The sequence below is a fragment of the Lucilia cuprina genome, chromosome 5, assembly GCF_022045245.1.
Source record: "Lucilia cuprina isolate Lc7/37 chromosome 5, ASM2204524v1, whole genome shotgun sequence".
Taxonomy (NCBI): domain Eukaryota; kingdom Metazoa; phylum Arthropoda; class Insecta; order Diptera; family Calliphoridae; genus Lucilia; species Lucilia cuprina.
The window spans coordinates 57,139,453-57,157,266 of NC_060953.1; the positions used below are offsets into that span (position 1 = coordinate 57,139,453).

At 30.8% G+C, this 17,814-nt stretch overlaps 2 protein-coding genes across 2 annotated transcripts in view; both read left to right on the forward strand.

Moving 5' to 3' along the window:
- Nucleotides 1-1,039, forward strand: part of LOC111682791 (fibrinogen C domain-containing protein 1-like) — a 5,897-nt gene extending 4,858 nt beyond the window's left edge. The window contains exons 5-6 of the mRNA XM_046953056.1: nucleotides 157-687; nucleotides 747-1,039. Of these exons, the coding sequence (XP_046809012.1) occupies nucleotides 157-687; nucleotides 747-876 (661 nt within the window). The 3' untranslated portion in view covers nucleotides 877-1,039. The remainder of the gene's footprint in view (nucleotides 1-156; nucleotides 688-746) is intronic.
- Nucleotides 1,040-1,587: 548 nt separating this feature from the next.
- LOC111682806 (microfibril-associated glycoprotein 4-like) lies at nucleotides 1,588-3,710 on the forward strand. The gene is made up of 6 exons (XM_046953055.1): nucleotides 1,588-1,747; nucleotides 1,816-1,898; nucleotides 1,964-2,124; nucleotides 2,181-2,229; nucleotides 2,816-3,346; nucleotides 3,411-3,710. The coding sequence occupies exons 1-6, from the start codon at nucleotides 1,637-1,639 to the stop codon at nucleotides 3,538-3,540; spliced, it is 1,065 nt and encodes a 354-aa protein (XP_046809011.1). The 5' UTR covers nucleotides 1,588-1,636; the 3' UTR covers nucleotides 3,541-3,710.
- The last annotated feature ends 14,104 nt before the right edge of the window (nucleotides 3,711-17,814 follow it).

A 17,814-nucleotide genomic window follows, 5' to 3' on the forward strand; every position in this document is an offset into this window, starting at 1 on the left:
TCTAGTTCAGTTCTAGTTCAGTTCTAGTTCAGTTCTAGTTCAGTTCTAGTTCAGTTCTAGTTCAGTTCTAGTTCAGTTCTAGTTCAGTTCTAATTCAGTTCTAGTTTAATTCTAGCCTGTTACTATCAGTTCGCTTAAACACATTTTCATTTGCAGTTCCAATAATCGTTTACCCAAAAGTTGCCATGATATTAGCGAATGTCAAAATAATATCTACAGTATAATGATACCAGAATTTAGCAATATATCATTTCCAGCTGTGTGTGATTTAAAAACTGTGGATGGCGATTGGACCATTATTCAGCGACGTCAAGACGGGTCTGAAAATTTTTTTAGAAATTGGACGGAATACGTAGAAGGATTCGGTAATTTGAATGGCGAATTTTTTATAGGCTTAGAAAAACTTTACGCCCTTACCTCGCTGAATGAGCCTCAAGAATTATATATAAAATTACAAGATTTTGAAGGTGAAACACGTTATGCTAGATATGGAAAATTTAAAGTTGATTCTAAGAGTACAGATTACACGTTAACTGTGGGTGATTATTCTGGTGATGCTAGTGACTGTTTCAGTCAACATAGTGGTAATAAATTTTCTACCAAAGATCGTGATAATGATATACATGATTCTAAAAACTGTGCTGATTACTGGAAGGGGGCTTGGTGGTATAATAATTGTTTTTATAGGTTAGTATTTATTTAAACTTATACATAGTTATATTACTTTAAAATTAATTAACTTTTAGTAATTTAAATGGCTTGTACTTGGCTGGAAAAACGCTGTCTACGAAGAGGGGTATATCCTGGTGTGGTTTTCGTGATTACGCATATTCTCTTAAATCTGTACAAATGATGATACGACCAAAGAGAGATTGAATATTTCAAACTATAGTTCTAAGCAAAATCATTAAAACGTACATATTAAGAAATTGTATATTAATTTTTTTTAAATTAAATATAAATTTTAAATGGGAAACCCCCAATTTAAAAAATTTTAATCGCAATTAAAAACAATAATAAGTTTTTTTTTTCAAAAACACGCTCTCATTTTTTCATTTTAATCAAATTGTGTTAAGTTTGTTTTTACACTTGTACTCAGAAAAAAAATTCCATTATCAAGTAATGGATGAACAGGTTAATATTATTACTATTATCCTGTTGCAGTTAGAAATAATTGTTCTTAATACACCCAATCTCTGTGTCGATTAGGTCATGTTGTGATGACTATCTGCATATGTAATTCAGATGGTAAGTAATAGTCAAATTAACACAAACGATATGTAGAGTCAGTTCAATGTCTTTAATACCGATTTCATTAAGAACTAACAAGTCATCAAAAAAATTTTGCTAGGTTTGCCTAATGAAACTAAATACTTTCCAATTATTATTATTGAAAATATTATTTTAATATAAAGATTTATACAAAACAATGTTTATCAAATCCTCTTCTGAGAATTGAAATTATGAGATAAGAAAACATTTATAAATTTTTTAATATTCACACAGACGATATCTGTGAGTATTTGCTGATTGCAGCAGCCAGAGATTACTACGTTTCCTTTAAATAATGATCATATTTCTTCAGTTGAATTAGTTTATTTCTTTACTTATTATCGAAAACACATCGCATTTTAAAATGACAACTAAAAATTGTCTTGCAATTAAATTGCTAATATTAATATTATTAAATATAATATGTTTTGTAAAAACTTCATTAGTTCTTAATAACAATTACTTTGCAGTTGAGGTAAGCAATATCTTAATAATATTCACACTAAAAACTAAATTAATTTCGTGTATTTGTAATAATTTTAGGAAGGCTCTGGTTTCGATACCGATTTGATATCTGTTAATAGTTTTGGAACTCATGTAGCAACACATGATCAAAATGTTGCCGTGTAAGAAGAACAGTTTTCACTTATTACTTTATATATAATTAATACTTTATCAATTTTCTTTTAAGTATGGAAGAGAAAATAAAATCTTTGGCAGAAACCTTTAACCAACTGGAACAGAAAATAAGCAGTCTTATCAATGATAATATGGAATTGTTGGAAGACAAATTTCAGAAAATAATGGACGATAAAGTATCAAATATGAATCAAATAGTCGAAGAAAAAATTAGTAAGTAAAATTGTTGTAATAATTTTCCAAAAATTTATTTATATCATTATTTATAGAAATGATCGGTGACGGCAAACCCACTTACAATGTGCAGGAATTAAAATGGTGAGAATTTTTGAAGCAGAACTAAATGCCAAATTTATAATTAAATTTTATCATCAAGTGGAATATTGAGTGATATTATACTAGTTCAGCTCTAGTGCAGTTCTAGTTTAGTTCAGTTCTAGTTCAATTCTTATTCTGTTCTACTTTCAATTTAGTTCTAGATAACTTCTAGTTCAGTTCTAGTTTAGTTCTAGTTCGGTTCTACTTCACTTCTAATTCGGTTTTACTTTACTTCTTATTCAGTTCCAGTTAAGTTTTATTTAAGTTCTAGTTCTAGTTCAGTTCTAGTTCAGTTCAGTTCAAGTTCAGTTCTAGTTCAGTTCTAGTTCAGTTCTAGTTCAGTTCTAGTTCAGTTCTAGTTCAGTTCTAGTTCAGTTCTAGTTCAGTTCTAGTTCAGTTCTAGTTCAGTTCTAGTTCAGTTCTAGTTCAGTTCTAGTTCAGTTCTAGTTCAGTTCTAGTTCAGTTCTAGTTCAGTTCTAGTTCAGTTCTAGTTCAGTTCTAGTTCAGCTCCAATTCAGTCTAGTTCAGTTCTAGTTCAGTTCCAGCCTGTTACTATTAATTGGCTTAAACACTTTTTGAATTCCAGTTTCAATAATCGTTTACCCAAAAGTTGCTATGATATTAGCGAATGTCATAATAACATCTACAGTATAATGTTACCGGAAATCAGCAATAAATCGTTTCCAGCTGTATGTGATTTAAAATCTCTGGATGGTGGTTGGACCATTATACAGCAACGTCAAGATGGTTCTGAAAATTTCTTTAGAAATTGGACAGATTACGTAGAAGGATTCGGTAATTTGAAAGGCGAATTTTTTATAGGCTTAGAAAAACTTTACGCCCTTACCTCGCTGAATGAGCCTCAAGAATTATATATAAAATTACAAGATTTTGAAGGTGAAACACGTTATGCTAGATATGGGAAATTTAAAGTTGATTCTAAGAGTACAGATTACACGTTAACTGTGGGAGATTACTCTGGAAATGCTGGCGATTGTTTAAGTCAACATAATGGTTATAAGTTTTCTACCCAGGATCGGGATAATGATATACAACCCACCAGAAACTGTGCTAAACACTGGAAGGGAGCTTGGTGGTATATGAATTGTTTTCATAGGTGATATAGATATAATTTAAATTCTTGTAAAGATCTGTTTTTAAAATTTTTTTTTAAATTCTAGTAACTTAAATGGCGAATATTTGGCTGGAAAAATTAAAGCTTCAGAAGGAGGTATATCCTGGTGTGGATTTCGTAACTACGGATATTCTCTAAAGTCCGTGCAAATGATGATACGAACAAGGAATAATTGAAATTAGAACTGGACATTGTTAAAAAATAAACAGTAGATTTAAGTATCTGCGTATAAGAAATCATATGTTAAAATAGTGGGTAACTGTTTATTCAGTAAAAAATACTCTCTTAAAATTCAAGATAAATAAGTTATTACTTATGCAACAATAAAATAAGTAGTTACATGTTACGACTATAGCAAGTAATATTCCCTAGACGCACTAAATGTTCTAGTTCTGTTTGAGTTCTGTTCTAGTTCTTGTTCAGTTCTAGTTCAGTTCTAGTTGAGTTCAAGTTCAGTTCAAGTTCAGTTCTAGTTCAGTTCTAGTTCAGTTCTAGTTCAGTTCTAGTTCAGTTCTAGTTCAGTTCTAGTTCAGTTCTAGTTCAGTTCTAGTTCAGTTCTAGTTCAGTTCTAGTTCAGTTCTAGTTCAGTTCTAGTTCAGTTCTAGTTCAGTTCTAGTTCAGTTCTAGTTCAGTTCCAGTTCAGTTCTAGTTCAGTTCCAGTTCAGTTCTAGTTCAGTTGTAGTTCAGTTGTAGTTCAGTTCTAGTTCAGTTCTAGTTCAGTTCTAGTTCAGTTCTAGTTCAGTTCTAGTTCAGTTCCAGTTCAGTTCTAGTTCAGTTCCAGTTCAGTTCTAGTTCAGTAAAATACTCTCTTAAAATTCAAGATAAATAAGTTATTACTTATGCAACAATAAAAATAAGTAGTTACATGTTACGACTATAGCAAGTAATATTCCCTAGACGCACTAAATGTTCTAGTTCTGTTTGAGTTCTGTTCTAGTTCTTGTTCAGTTCTAGTTCAGTTCTAGTTGAGTTCAAGTTCAGTTCAAGTTCAGTTCTAGTTCAGTTCTAGTTCAGTTCTAGTTCAGTTCTAGTTCAGTTCTAGTTCAGTTCTAGTTCAGTTCTAGTTCAGTTCTAGTTCAGTTCTAGTTCAGTTCTAGTTCAGTTCTAGTTCAGTTCTAGTTCAGTTCTAGTTCAGTTCTAGTTCAGTTCTAGTTCAGTTCTAGTTCAGTTCTAGTTCAGTTCCAGTTCAGTTCTAGTTCAGTTCCAGTTCAGTTCTAGTTCAGTTGTAGTTCAGTTGTAGTTCAGTTCTAGTTCAGTTCTAGTTCAGTTCTAGTTCAGTTCTAGTTCAGTTCTAGTTCAGTTCCAGTTCAGTTCTAGTTCAGTTCCAGTTCAGTTCTAGTTCAGTTCTAGTTCAGTTCTAGTTCAGTTCTAGTTCAGTTCTAGTTCAGTTCTAGTTCAGTTCTAGTTCAGTTCTAGTTCAGTTCTAGTTCAGTTCTAGTTCAGTTCTAGTTCAGTTCTAGTTCAGTTCTAGTTCAGTTCTAGTTCAGTTCTAGTTCAGTTCTAGTTCAGTGTTCTAGTTCAGTTCTAGTTCAGTTCTAGTTCAGTTCTAGTTCAGTTCTAGTTCAGTTCTAGTCAGTTCTAGTTCAGTTCTAGTTCAGTTCTAGTTCAGTTCTAGTTCAGTTCTAGTTCAGTTCTAGTTCAGTTCTAGTTCATTTCTAGTTCTTCTATGCAGTTCTAGTTCAGTTCTAGTTCAGTTCTAGTTCAGTTCTAGTTCAGTTCTAGTTCAGTTCTAGTTCAGTTCTAGTTCAGTTCTAGGTCAGTTCTAGTTCAGTTCTAGTTCAGTTCTAGTTCAGTTCTAGTTCAGTTCTAGTTCAGTTCTAGTTCAGTTCTAGTTCAGTTCTAGTTCAGTTCTAGTTCAGTTCTAGTTCAGTTCTAGTTCAGTTCTAGTTCAGTTCTAGTTCAGTTCTAGTTCAGTTCTAGTTCATTTCTAGTTCAGTTCTAGTTCAGTTCTAGTTCAGTTCTAGTTCAGTTCTAGTTCATTTCTAGTTCAGTTCTAGTTCAGTTCTAGTTCAGTTCTAGTTCAGTTCTAGTTCAGTTCTAGTTCAGTTCTAGTTCAGTTCTAGTTCAGTTCTAGTTCAGTTCTAGTACAGTTCTAGTTCAGTTCTAGTTCAATTCTAGTTCAGTTCTAGTTCAGTTCTAGTTCAGTTCTAGTTCAGTTCTAGTTCAGTTCTAGTTCAGTTCTAGTTCAGTTCTAGTTCAGTTCTAGTTCAGTTCTAGTTCAGTTCTAGTTTAGTTCTAGTTTAGTTCTAGTTCAGTTCTAGTTCAGTTCTAGTTCAGTTCTAGTTCAGTTCTAGTTCAGTTCTAGTTCAGTTCTAGTTCAGTTCTAGTTCAGTTCTAGTTCAGTTCTAGTTCAGTTCTAGTTCAGTTCTAGTTCAGTTCTAGTTCAGTTCTAGTTCAGTTCTAGTTCAGTTCTAGTTCAGTTCTAGTCAGTTCTAGTTCAGTTCTAGTTCAGTTCTAGTTCAGTTCTAGTTCAGTCTAGTTCAGTTCTAGGTTCAGTTCTAGTTCAGTTCTAGTTCAGTTCTAGTTCAGTTCTAGTTCAGTTCTAGTTCAGTCTAGTTCAGTTCTAGTTCAGTTCTAGTTCAGTTCTAGTTCAGTTCTAGTTCAGTTCTAGTTCAGTTCTAGTTCAGTTCTAGTTCAGTTCTAGTTCAATTCTAGTTCAGTTCTAGTTCATTTCTAGTTCATTTCTAGTTCAGTTCTAGTTCAGTTCTAGTTCAGTTCTAGTTCAGTTCTAGTTCAGTTCTAGTTCAGTTCTAGTTTAGTTCTAGTTCAGTTCTAGTTCAGTTCTAGTTCAGTTCTAGTTCAGTTCTAGTTCAGTTCTAGTTCAGTTCTAGTTCAGTTCTAGTTCTTCTAGTTCAGTTCTAGTTCAGTTCTAGTTCAGTTCTAGTTCAGTTCTAGTTCAGTTCTTAGTTCAGTTCTAGTTCAGTTCTAGTTCAGTTCTAGTTCAGTTCTAGTTCAGTTCTAGTTCAGTTCTAGTTCAGTTCTAGTTCAGTTCTAGTTCAGTTCTAGTTCAGTTCTAGTTCAGTTCTAAGTCAGTTCTAGTTCAGTTCTAGTTCAGTTCTAGTTCAGTTCTAGTTCAGTTCTAGTTCAGTTCTAGTTCAGTTCTAGTTCAGTTCTTGTTCAGTTCTAGTTCAGTTCTAGTTCAGTTCTAGTTCAGTTCTAGTTCAGTTCTAGTTCAGTTCTAGTTCAGTTCTAGTTCAGTTCTAGTTCAGTTCTAGTTCAGTTCTAGTTCAGTTCTAGTTCAGTTCTAGTTCAGTTCTAGTTCAGTTCTAGTTCAGTTCTAGCAGTTCTAGTTCAGTTCTAGTTCAGTTCTAGTTCAGTTCTAGTTCAGTTCTAGTTCAGTTCTAGTTCAGTTCTAGTTCAGTTCTAGTTCAGTTCTAGTTCAGTTCTAGTTCAGTTCTAGTTCAGTTCTAGTTCAGTTCTAGTTCAGTTCTAGTTCAGTTCTAGTTCAGTCTAGTTCAGTTCTGGCAGTTCTAGTCAGTTCTAGTTCAGTTCTAGTTCAGTTCTAGTTCAGTTCTAGTTCAGTTCTAGTTCAGTTCTAGTTCAGTTCTAGTTCATTCTAGTTCAGTTCTAGTTCAGTTCTAGTTCAGTCTAGTTCAGTTCTAGTTCAGTTCTAGTTTAGTTCTAGTTCAGTTCTAGTTCAGTTCTAGTTCAGTCTAGTTCAGTTCTAGTTCAGTTCTAGTTCAGTTCTAGTTCAGTTCTAGTTCAGTTCATCCTAGTTCAGTTCTAGTTCAGTTCTAGTTCAGTTCTAGTTCAGTTCTAGTTCAGTTCTAGTTCAGTTCTAGTTCAGTTCTAGTTCAGTTCTAGTTCAGTTCTAGTTCAGTTCTAGTTCAGTTCTAGTTCAGTTCTAGTTCAGTTCTAGTTCAGTTTCTAGTTCAGTTCTAGTTCAGTTCTAATTCAGTCTTAGTTCAGTTTCTGTTCAGTTCTAGTTCAGTTCTAGTTCAGTTCTAGTTCAGTTCTAGTTCAGTTCTAGTTCAGTTCTAGTTCAGTTCTAGTTCAGTTCTAGTTCAGTTCTAGTTCAGTTCTTAGTTCAATCTAGTTCAGTTCTAGTTCAGTTCTAGTTCAGTCTAGTTCAGTTCTAGTTCAGTTCTAGTTCAGTTCTAGTTCAGTTCTAGTTCAGTTCTAGTTCAGTTCTAGTTTAGTTCTAGTTCAGTTCTAGTTCAGTTCAGTTCTAGTTCAGTTCTAGTTCAGTTCTAGTTCAGTTCTAGTTCAGTTCTAGTTCAGTTCTAGTTCAGTTCTAGTTCAGTTCTAGTTCAGTTCTAGTTCAGTTCTAGTTCAGTTCTAGTTCAGTTCTAGTTCAGTTCTAGTTCAGTTCTAGTTCAGTTCTAGTTCAGTTCTAGTTCAGTTCTAGTTCAGTTCTAGTTCAGTTCTAGTTCAGTTCTAGTTCAGTTCTAGTTCAGTTCTAGTTCAGTTCTAGTTCAGTTCTAGTTCAGTCTAGTTCATTTCTAGTTCAGTTCTAGTTCAGTTTTAGTTCAGTTTATTTATGTTTTATTTTTTATCAATTTAAATGCTTTGTAGTTGGCCAAAAGAACAGTGTTGTCAAAGATACTTGGTATGTATGTCCCTGTTTGTCATGTCGTTATTTTAAATATTTAATTACGAAATTTGTTTTTATTTAATATGTTTTATATAAAAACTGACTTACCAAAAATATGTAGGTACTTTCTCAAAGAATTGCAATAAAATAGCTTTACTACTTTTATAATTTCTCACCACTTTTTTTAAATAACACTTTTTTCAATAATTAAACAGACCATATATTGAGAGATACATATCTCTTAAATAATAATTACTCTTACTCTTTCGCTCTCATAATAAATTATTTTTATTTCCTTTTATTTCGCATTTTCTTAAAACATTTGCACTTGCTTTGTAATTTGGTTAACTTTATTTCCTCTTTGCTACAAAAAACAAACAACCGACAATGGATACATACACAAAATAAACGAACGACACAATTCAACAATAAAACAAAATAACAACTGCGCTGCCGGCAGAACTGCAAATTGTGAACAGATTTAAAAACACGTATTTCTCATTAAATATTAACTTTTTTGCAAATATTTTTTAACATTATGATTAAATAACTATTAATTTATATTTATTTCATAAAATTATAATTAATTAAACACTTTTTAATACATTTAAATGATTTTAAAAATTGCGATACTATTAAGACGTACACGCACCGTAAGAATTGCAAAAAGAGACTGAATGATGGATGCGGATGAATGTGCAATAAAATAAAAGAAGTGAGCTGTTGCGGAAGCTTTAACAAGTTAAAAGAGTCGTCGTATAGTGAATGAGAGGAAATTGAAAATGAGCTTTTTAGCTTAGGAATGCAAATTATTGTTGCATTGAATTTTTGTATTTCCTTTGAAAATAGCTTTGTACAGGGAAAAATTTGTTGACACATACATACATATGTACATAATTGAATTAATTTTTTTTAACAAATTAAAAAAAAAAGTGTTAAAAAGTTAAGAAAACAATAAAAAAATTAATAGATTTTTCTTAATATATTGAAAAATTAAAAATTTCTATAGAAATTAATTTATTTATAGTATAGACTAGACAATACTAGACCACAGACTAGACTATACACCAGACTATGAACTTTACTATAGGCCAGACTATAGACTTACTACAGACTTCACTACAGATTAGACTTTAGACTAGACTATAGACTAGACTACAGACTAGACTATAGACTAGACTGTAGACTAGACTATAGACTAGACTATAGACTAGACTATAGGCTAGACTATAGGCTAGACTATAGACTAGACTATAGACTAGACTATAGGCTAGACTATAGACTAGACTATAGACTAGACTATAGACTAGACTATAGACTAGACTATAGACTAACTAGACTAGATATAGACTAGACTATAGACTAGACTATAGACTAGACTATAGACTAGACTATAGACTAGACTATAGACTAGACTATAGACTAGACTATAGACTAGACTATAGACTAGACTATAGACTAGACTATAGACTAGACTATAGACTAGACTATAGACTAGACTATAGACTAGACTATAGACTAGACTACAGACTAGACAATAGACTAGACTGTAGACTAGACTATAGGCTAGACTATAGGCTAGACTATAGAATAGACTATAGACTAGACTATAGACTAGACTATAGACTAGACTATAGACTAGACTATAGACTAGACTATATACTAGATTATAGACTAGACTATAGACTAGACTATAGACTAGACTATAGACTAGACTATAGACTAGACTATAGACTAGACTATAGACTAGACTATAGACTAGACTATAGACTAGACTATAGACTAGACTATAGACTAGACTATAGACTAGACTATAGACTAGACTATAGACTAGACTATAGACTAGACTTTAGACTAGACTATAGACTAGACTATAGACTAGACTATAGACTAGGCTATAGACTAGACTAGACTAGACTAGACTAGACTAGACTAAACTAGACTAGACTATAGACTATAGACTAGACTATAGACTAGACTATAGACTATAGACTGGACTATAGACTAGACTATAGACTAGACTATAGACTAGACTATAGACTAGACTATAGACTAGACTTTAGACTAGACTATAGACTAGACTATAGACTAGACTATAGACTAGGCTATAGACTAGACTAGACTAGACTAGACTAGACTAGACTAGACTAGACTAGACTAAACTAGACTAGACTATAGACTATAGACTAGACTATAGACTAGACTATAGACTATAGACTGGACTATAGACTAGACTATAGACTAGACTATAGACTGGACTATAGACTAGACTATAGACTAGACTATAGACTAGACTATAGACTAGACTATAGACTAGACTATAGACTAGACTATAGACTAGACTATAGACTAGACTATAGACTAGACTATAGACTAGACTATAGACTATACTATAGACTAGACTATAGACTAGACTATAGACTAGACTATAGACTAGACTATAGACTAGAATATAGACTAGACTATAGACTAGACTATAGACTAGACTATAGACTAGACTATAGACTAGACTATAGACTAGACTATAGACTATACTATAGACTAGACTATAGACTAGACTATAGACTAGACTATAGACTAGACTAAAGACTAGACTATAGACTAGACTATAGACTAGACTAAAGACTAGACTATAGACTAGACTATAGACAAGACTATAGACTAGACTATAGACTAGACTATAGACTAGACTATAGACTAGACTATAGACTAGACTATAGACTAGACTATAGACTAGACTATAGACTAGACTATAGACTAGACTATAGACTAGACTATAGACTAGACTATAGACTAGACTATAGACTAGACTATAGACTAGACTATAGACTAGACTATAGACTAGACTATAGACTAGACTATAGACTAGACTAAATACTAGACTATTAATTAAGCTTTAGACAAAGTAAAGCATCTACCTCTTTCCATTATAATACCATCGTGATATCTACAGTCTTGTGTTCGAACGTCCAAAATCAAATTACTTACAACAATTCTTTAAATTTCTGTCCACTATTTACATGGAAACGACACATTGTGCGCCGACTCAATTTTCTAGATATAACTTCAAAAACTTAAATTTACTTACAACAATTCCTTTTATTTTTGTCTATTCGTTGTATGGAAATGACGCACTATAAGCCTACTCAATTTACTCGATAAAGCTCCTGCAAAAGCTTAACATCTTTTTTCTCAGCATCCATCATTCAGTCTCTTTTTGCAATCTGCGGTGCGTGTATGTCTTAAAAGTGTCATAATTTTAAAATCATTTAAAAGTGTTAAAAAGTGTTTGATTAATTATAATTTTATGAAATAAATATAAATTAATAGCTATTTAATCATAATGTTAAAAAATATTTGTAAAAAAGTTAATATTTAATGAGAAATACGTGTTTTTAAGTTTGTTCACAAGTTGCAGCACTGCCGGCAGCTCAGTTGTTAATTTTGTTGTTTGTTGTATCGTGTCGTTCGTTTATTTCGTTAGTGTGCTATGTTGTTGTTGTAGTTCTTTAAAAGAAGGAATTTAATTCATAAAGCAATTGCAAATTTTTTAAGAAAATAGAGAAGAAAGTGAGAGTGACATAATAGAAAGAGTAAGAAACTATTTAAGAGAAATAATTTTTTTGAAACATATTTAGTGATGCCATGATGTTTGTTACAGATTTTGAACAACAAACTGTTGAATGCCGTAAATAAGGATAGAAGGAGTTGTTTAGGTGCGTACTTTTGAGAAGTTTATTTTAAAATAATATTAAGTAATATTAAATAATATAATATAAAATGAAATAAATAAAATTTACAGTAAGGGAACGTAGGGTAACTAGCTGACTAACTAACTAACTAACTAACTAACTAACTAACTAACTAACTAACTAACTAACTAACTAACTAACCAAATAACTAACTAAATAACTAACTAACTAACCAACTAACTAACTAACCAAATAACCAACTAACCAAATAACTAACTAACTAACTAACTAACTAACTAACTAACTGACTAACTAAATAACTAACTAACTAACTAACTAACTAACTAACTAACTAACTAACTAACTAACTAACTAACTAACTAACTAACTAACTAACTAACTAACTAACTAACTAACTAACTAACTCACTCACTAACTAACTAACTAACTAACTAACTAACTAACTAACTAACTAACTAACTAACTAACTAACTAACTAACTACCTACCTACCTACCTAACTAACTAACTAACTAACTAACTAACTAACTAACTAACTAATTAGCTAGCTAACGAACTAACTAACTAACTAAGTATCTAACTAACTATCTAACTAACTATCTATCTATCTATCTATCTATCTATCTATCTATCTATCTATCTATCTATCTATCTATCTATCTATCTATCTATCTATCTATCTATCTATCTATCTATCTATCTATCTATCTATCTATCTATCTATCTATCTATCTATCTATCTATCTATCTATCTATCTATCTATCTATCTATCTATCTATCTATCTATCTATCTATCTATCTATCTATCTATCTATCTATCTATCTATCTATCTATCTATCTATCTATCTATCTATCTATCTATCTATCTACCTATCTATCTAACTAACTATCTAACTAACTAACTAACTACCTAACTAACTGACTATCTAACTAACTAACTAACTAACTAACTAACCATCTAACTAACTAACTACCTAACTAACTGACTATCTAACTAACTAACTAACTATCTAACTAACTAACTAACTAACCAACTAACTAACTAAAAGGACTATTATAAATACTTGAAGGACTATTTTTATAGAACAATTTTTTCATCCATTAAGAGATAATATGAACTTTTTTCGACCGATTTACCTCAGATCAAAGAAAACACTTCAATTTAATTGTTTCGAGCAGAAAGAATCCCTCCAATAACAATTTAAAGATATTTTCATTGTCAAGATTTTTCTGTGCCCTTCTTAAGCGGAGCATTATTTTTTTATGATTTTAGCAGCACGCTAATAATGATCACATTTATTTTCGATTACAATTTAAAGTGTGCCTTTACTTACAAAGGCACGCGTTAAACAAACCCCTAAACAATTCTAGGGATATCTTAAGATTGTTAAACAATCTTAAGCCAACAACCAGCTAATTTTAGCGGGACTTTTTTAAAATACCCTGCTTGTTATAAAAAAATACAAAAAAATTTTTTTTCCTAATTTGGCATTAGCTACTGATTTCTTTTTAATCTTTTGCGAAAAATAAATAAGACTCACCCTTAATAATTCCTTTTGCAATTTCTTTTCCAATCAAACCATAAACTACTAGAGTTCACTAAAACACATCTACTTACTAACAGCTGCCTTAAGAGGATTATTGAGGGTTACAAACGAAAAAAAATCTATACAATTTTTTAGAGATTTTTTATCCCAAAAACGTTGACATTTTTTTTAAAGTTTAATGTCGATCATAAATTAAAATTGTGAGAGAAAAAAAAAAAAGAATGAAAAGTATTGATCATTAATTTTATTTGCAATGAATTTAGGTCACTGATACAACGCAATTTAAGAGCTCATCTTTAATAACACGGATCGCAGATATGTGACCCATATGACCGTAGAAAACGACCCAAGCGACCAAACGACCCACTGGTATCAAGTCAGGTCAGCAACGGTTGTTAAAAGGGTTCACAACCCCTTTTTTTCGCTATTGTTATTTTAACGTAATGGGACAGTTTTTAAAGCATTAATTTTTTATCTTTTTTTTTGGGTGAAAAATCCTAAAAATTAAAAACCTTTTTTTTGTAAAAAAACATTGCAAAATTTAATTAAATAAATGCGATTTTTTTGCACCTAAATGATTTTGTTATTGTTGCAGTTTACACTTTTTGCCATAACGCACAACGAATCCTTTATCCCTGTTTGTTGTTGCTTTGTTTACTTTGTGCAACATTGCACAACGACATTTCGTGTGACCCTTTTTTTGCGCTTATTACAAACAATTTAGGGGTTCAAGAAAAAATAAAAAATATTTAATACCAATTTTCTAATATTTTACACAATTTTTAACAGTTTTTGAAATTTTCTTTCCTTAATAAGTGTGTGTGTGTGAATGTGTGTCGTTCGCTCTTTTGTTTTGCAAAAAATCCAAAAATTTGACAGTTTTTTTTTGCCAAAATGAAAAATTATAAAATAACTCTTTCGTTAGGTTGGTGGTGGAAAATCCTTGTTAAATTTGGGATTTTTCAATAGAAAATTTTGTACAATTTTTCTTCTTTTGTTTGGAAAAAGGATTAGATTTTGTATTAGTGTTGTCTTTTTTGTTTTTGCAATTAATGGCAAAAATTTTTATATTTTTCATTTAGAGGACAATAGGAAAGGGTTGTTGGTTATTGGATAGATAGCTGCTGCTTCTGTTTGAGACTGCTGAGAATGTTTCACTATTTCATTAAATTTTGCCACAGTGGGATTAAATGAAACATTTTTGTAAAATCAATAACATTTTTTTTGTATTTTCAATATCTGATATGGAACCATGAAGTCTAAGGAGAGATAAAAAATTTGAATTACAGTCGTATTTAGGAACATCAATTTTAAAACAATCGAAGATCAGTTTTAATCACAATCAGGATCAAATTTTTCACTCTGATTTATTTAAAGATCAATTTCTATATCAATTGTAGTTCATTATTTAAATTTTTTGTTGTCGCAAATTAAAAAGTTCAATCACTGTCGTAATTAGAAAGATCAACTTTAAAATAGTCGAAGATCAGTTTTGATCACAATCAAGATCAATTTTTTAACTCAAATTTATTTAAAGATCAATTTATATATCAATTATAGTTCATTATTTTGATCTTAACCGATATATCTCAGATCAAACTTTTCCCGTATAATTGTAAAGTTACATTTGAGTCCAATCAAAGAACTTTATAGAATTAAATTTTAATCACAATTGTAGAACTTTAAGAGGAAAATTTACCTCTATTGGTAATTATAGAAATGGCTGCGACCTCAAAATAAAAAGAGATCACTCTTGATTACAAACAAGATCAATTTTTCAACACAATATTTTTTTAGATTATTTCTATTTCCATCGTAGATCAATTTTAACTCTTTTCAAAGATCAATGATGCACTCACTACTGCGTGTTACTGTGATCTTTATAAAGATCACATGTCAACTCATAAGATCAATTTTATTTCTTTAATTGTAGATCTAGTTATTTAATAACAAAAACTTTGTTTAAAAACTAAACACAATTTCAAGGATCATTTCTCTTATAATCGTAAAAACTAATTTAGCACTCGATCGTTGACTTTTTAAGAAAAAAAAACAGTGGCCTCAATTACAAATCTTTTTAAATTATGGGCACCTTAAACACACAATCAATCAAACCAAATGAAGTTCAGTTTTGACCACAAGCATGTCTTTCTAAGATCTTTATGAGATCTTGTAGTAGATCAAACTTTGATCTTATAATTTTATAACTTAAAAAGCTCACATTTAAGTTTAATCATAGATCTTTAATGCGACTTCAAACAAAAAAAGAAATAATCACTTTTGATCAAAAGATTTTTTAAATTAAAATCAAACTGTAGATACTTCAATTTCTATCTCAATCGCAGATCATTATTTTAACGAATTGCAGTGTCGATTTTAACTCGTTTCAAATATCAACGATGCTCTCAATCTGTCTCTCTCGTTCGCTACTTCGACCTTACAATTGTCTTCCTTATAAAGATCGCATGTCAATTTTTAACTGTAGATCCTTTTTAAGATCAATTTAATTATATAGTAGTTATTTATAACAACAACTTTGACTTAAAACGTAACAATTTTGAGGATCATTTTGCCTTTTATGGTAAGTTTCTACTTTGAGAAGATCACTTTTTAAACTCTACCATAATCGTTTAAAATTTTTAATTGTAGATCTCTATTACGGCTTTATTATTATTTCTGCATTTAATCCTAAAAACAAAATTAGTACACGATCGTCGATCTTCATTAAAAGATTTGAGACTAAGAATGTTTATTTTGAAAATAATAATAAATCTTAGGTTTCATAGGGTCCCCAATAGTTGATCTTTATTACGATCATATTTTGAGTTAATTGCTGATCTGTTCGGCGTCATTTGGAAGCGTGCCATCTTAAGAACTCAGGGCTTTCATAAGAATGTACAAATACAATTACAATGATAAACACAATCAATTACAAAACTATACATGTTCTTCAATTTATTTTCTTAACTTCAAAACTCTTTTGATCAACAAATTCTCCCTTAATGTTGACTTTTTTAATCCATATTTTTTACTCTACAAACCCACTGTGTCACGTGTCAACAAATATATCTAATGATTTGTTATTGCATTATAAAAATGTGCACAAATCGGTAAGTGTGCGTGGCGATGTTTCATATTTACCCAACTATAGCCGTAATGATTTTTACTACTTACCCCTTTTTATTGTTGGTTTTTGTTATCGAATTTAATGTTTGATTTTTGGGTTAAAATTTCACATATTTTTAATGGAAAATCATAGTATATATTGGAAATTTTCAATTTATCATTTAATTTAAACAATAGATATAAAGTTCAATGAACAAAAATTGTTCAGATGGTAGTTAGACAGACAGACAGACAGACAGACAGACAGACAGACAGACAGGCTGGCAGGCTGTTTGCCAACCAACCAGCCTGTTGTCAAAAGTATGTCGTAGTCGTCATTGTTTGTTCACAAAATTTTATAATGTTTAAATTGCTCTTTGTGTTTTTCAAAATAAAAAGGGTTTAAAGTGTGTGTTAATAAAGGCCCTCTAAAGTTGATTAGAAATTATATTTTAAAATATATTGTTACATTGTTCTAAACACACACACACACACTTTTGGAGCTTGCTTTAGACTTTAGGAAATCTATATATATTTTAACCCTTTACGATCGCACGCGTTTCAATTTACTTTGGAAAACGCAGCTGTTTTTTAGTTTGTTTAAAATTTATAGAACAAATAATAATAAAATTCTTTAAAATTTTATTAATTTTAATTAATAAATAAAAGGGCCGACAAGATGATAAAAGAAAATATTTTATATTTGGAAAATTTTATAGAACTTAATTTAAGGGGATAAGGGTAGGGAAAAACAATAACTATTATCTTACATGTATGACTAGACTATAGACTAGACTATAGACTAGACTATAGACTAGACTATAGACTAGACTATAGGCTAGACTATAGACTAGACTATAGACTAGACTATAGACTAGACTATAGACTAGACTATATGCTAGACTATAGACTAGACTATAGACTAGACTATAGACTAGACTATAGACTAGACTATAGACTAGACTATAGACTAGACTATAGACTAGACTATAGGCTAGACTATAGTCTAGACTATAGACTAGACTATAGGCTAGACTATAGTCTAGACTATAGACTAGACTATAGACTAGACTATAGACTAGACTATAGACTAGACTATAGACTAGACTATAGACTAAACTATAGACTAGACTATAGACTAGACTATAGACTAGACTATAGACTAGACTATAGACTAGACTATAGACTAGACTATAGACTAGACTATAGACTAGACTATAGACTAGACTATAGACTAGACTATAGACTAGACTATAGACTAGACTATAGACTAGACTATAGACTAGACTATAGACTAGACTATAGACTAGACTATAGACTAGACTATAGACTAGACTATAGACTAGACTATAGACTAGACTATAGACTAGACTATAGACTAGAAAATATAGTCTAGTCTATAGTCTAGACTATAGACTAGACTATAGACTAGACTATAGACTAGACTATAGACTAGACTATAGACTAGACTATAGACTAGACTATAGACTAGACTATAGACTAGACTATAGACTAGACTATAGACTAGACTATAGACTAGACTATAGAAT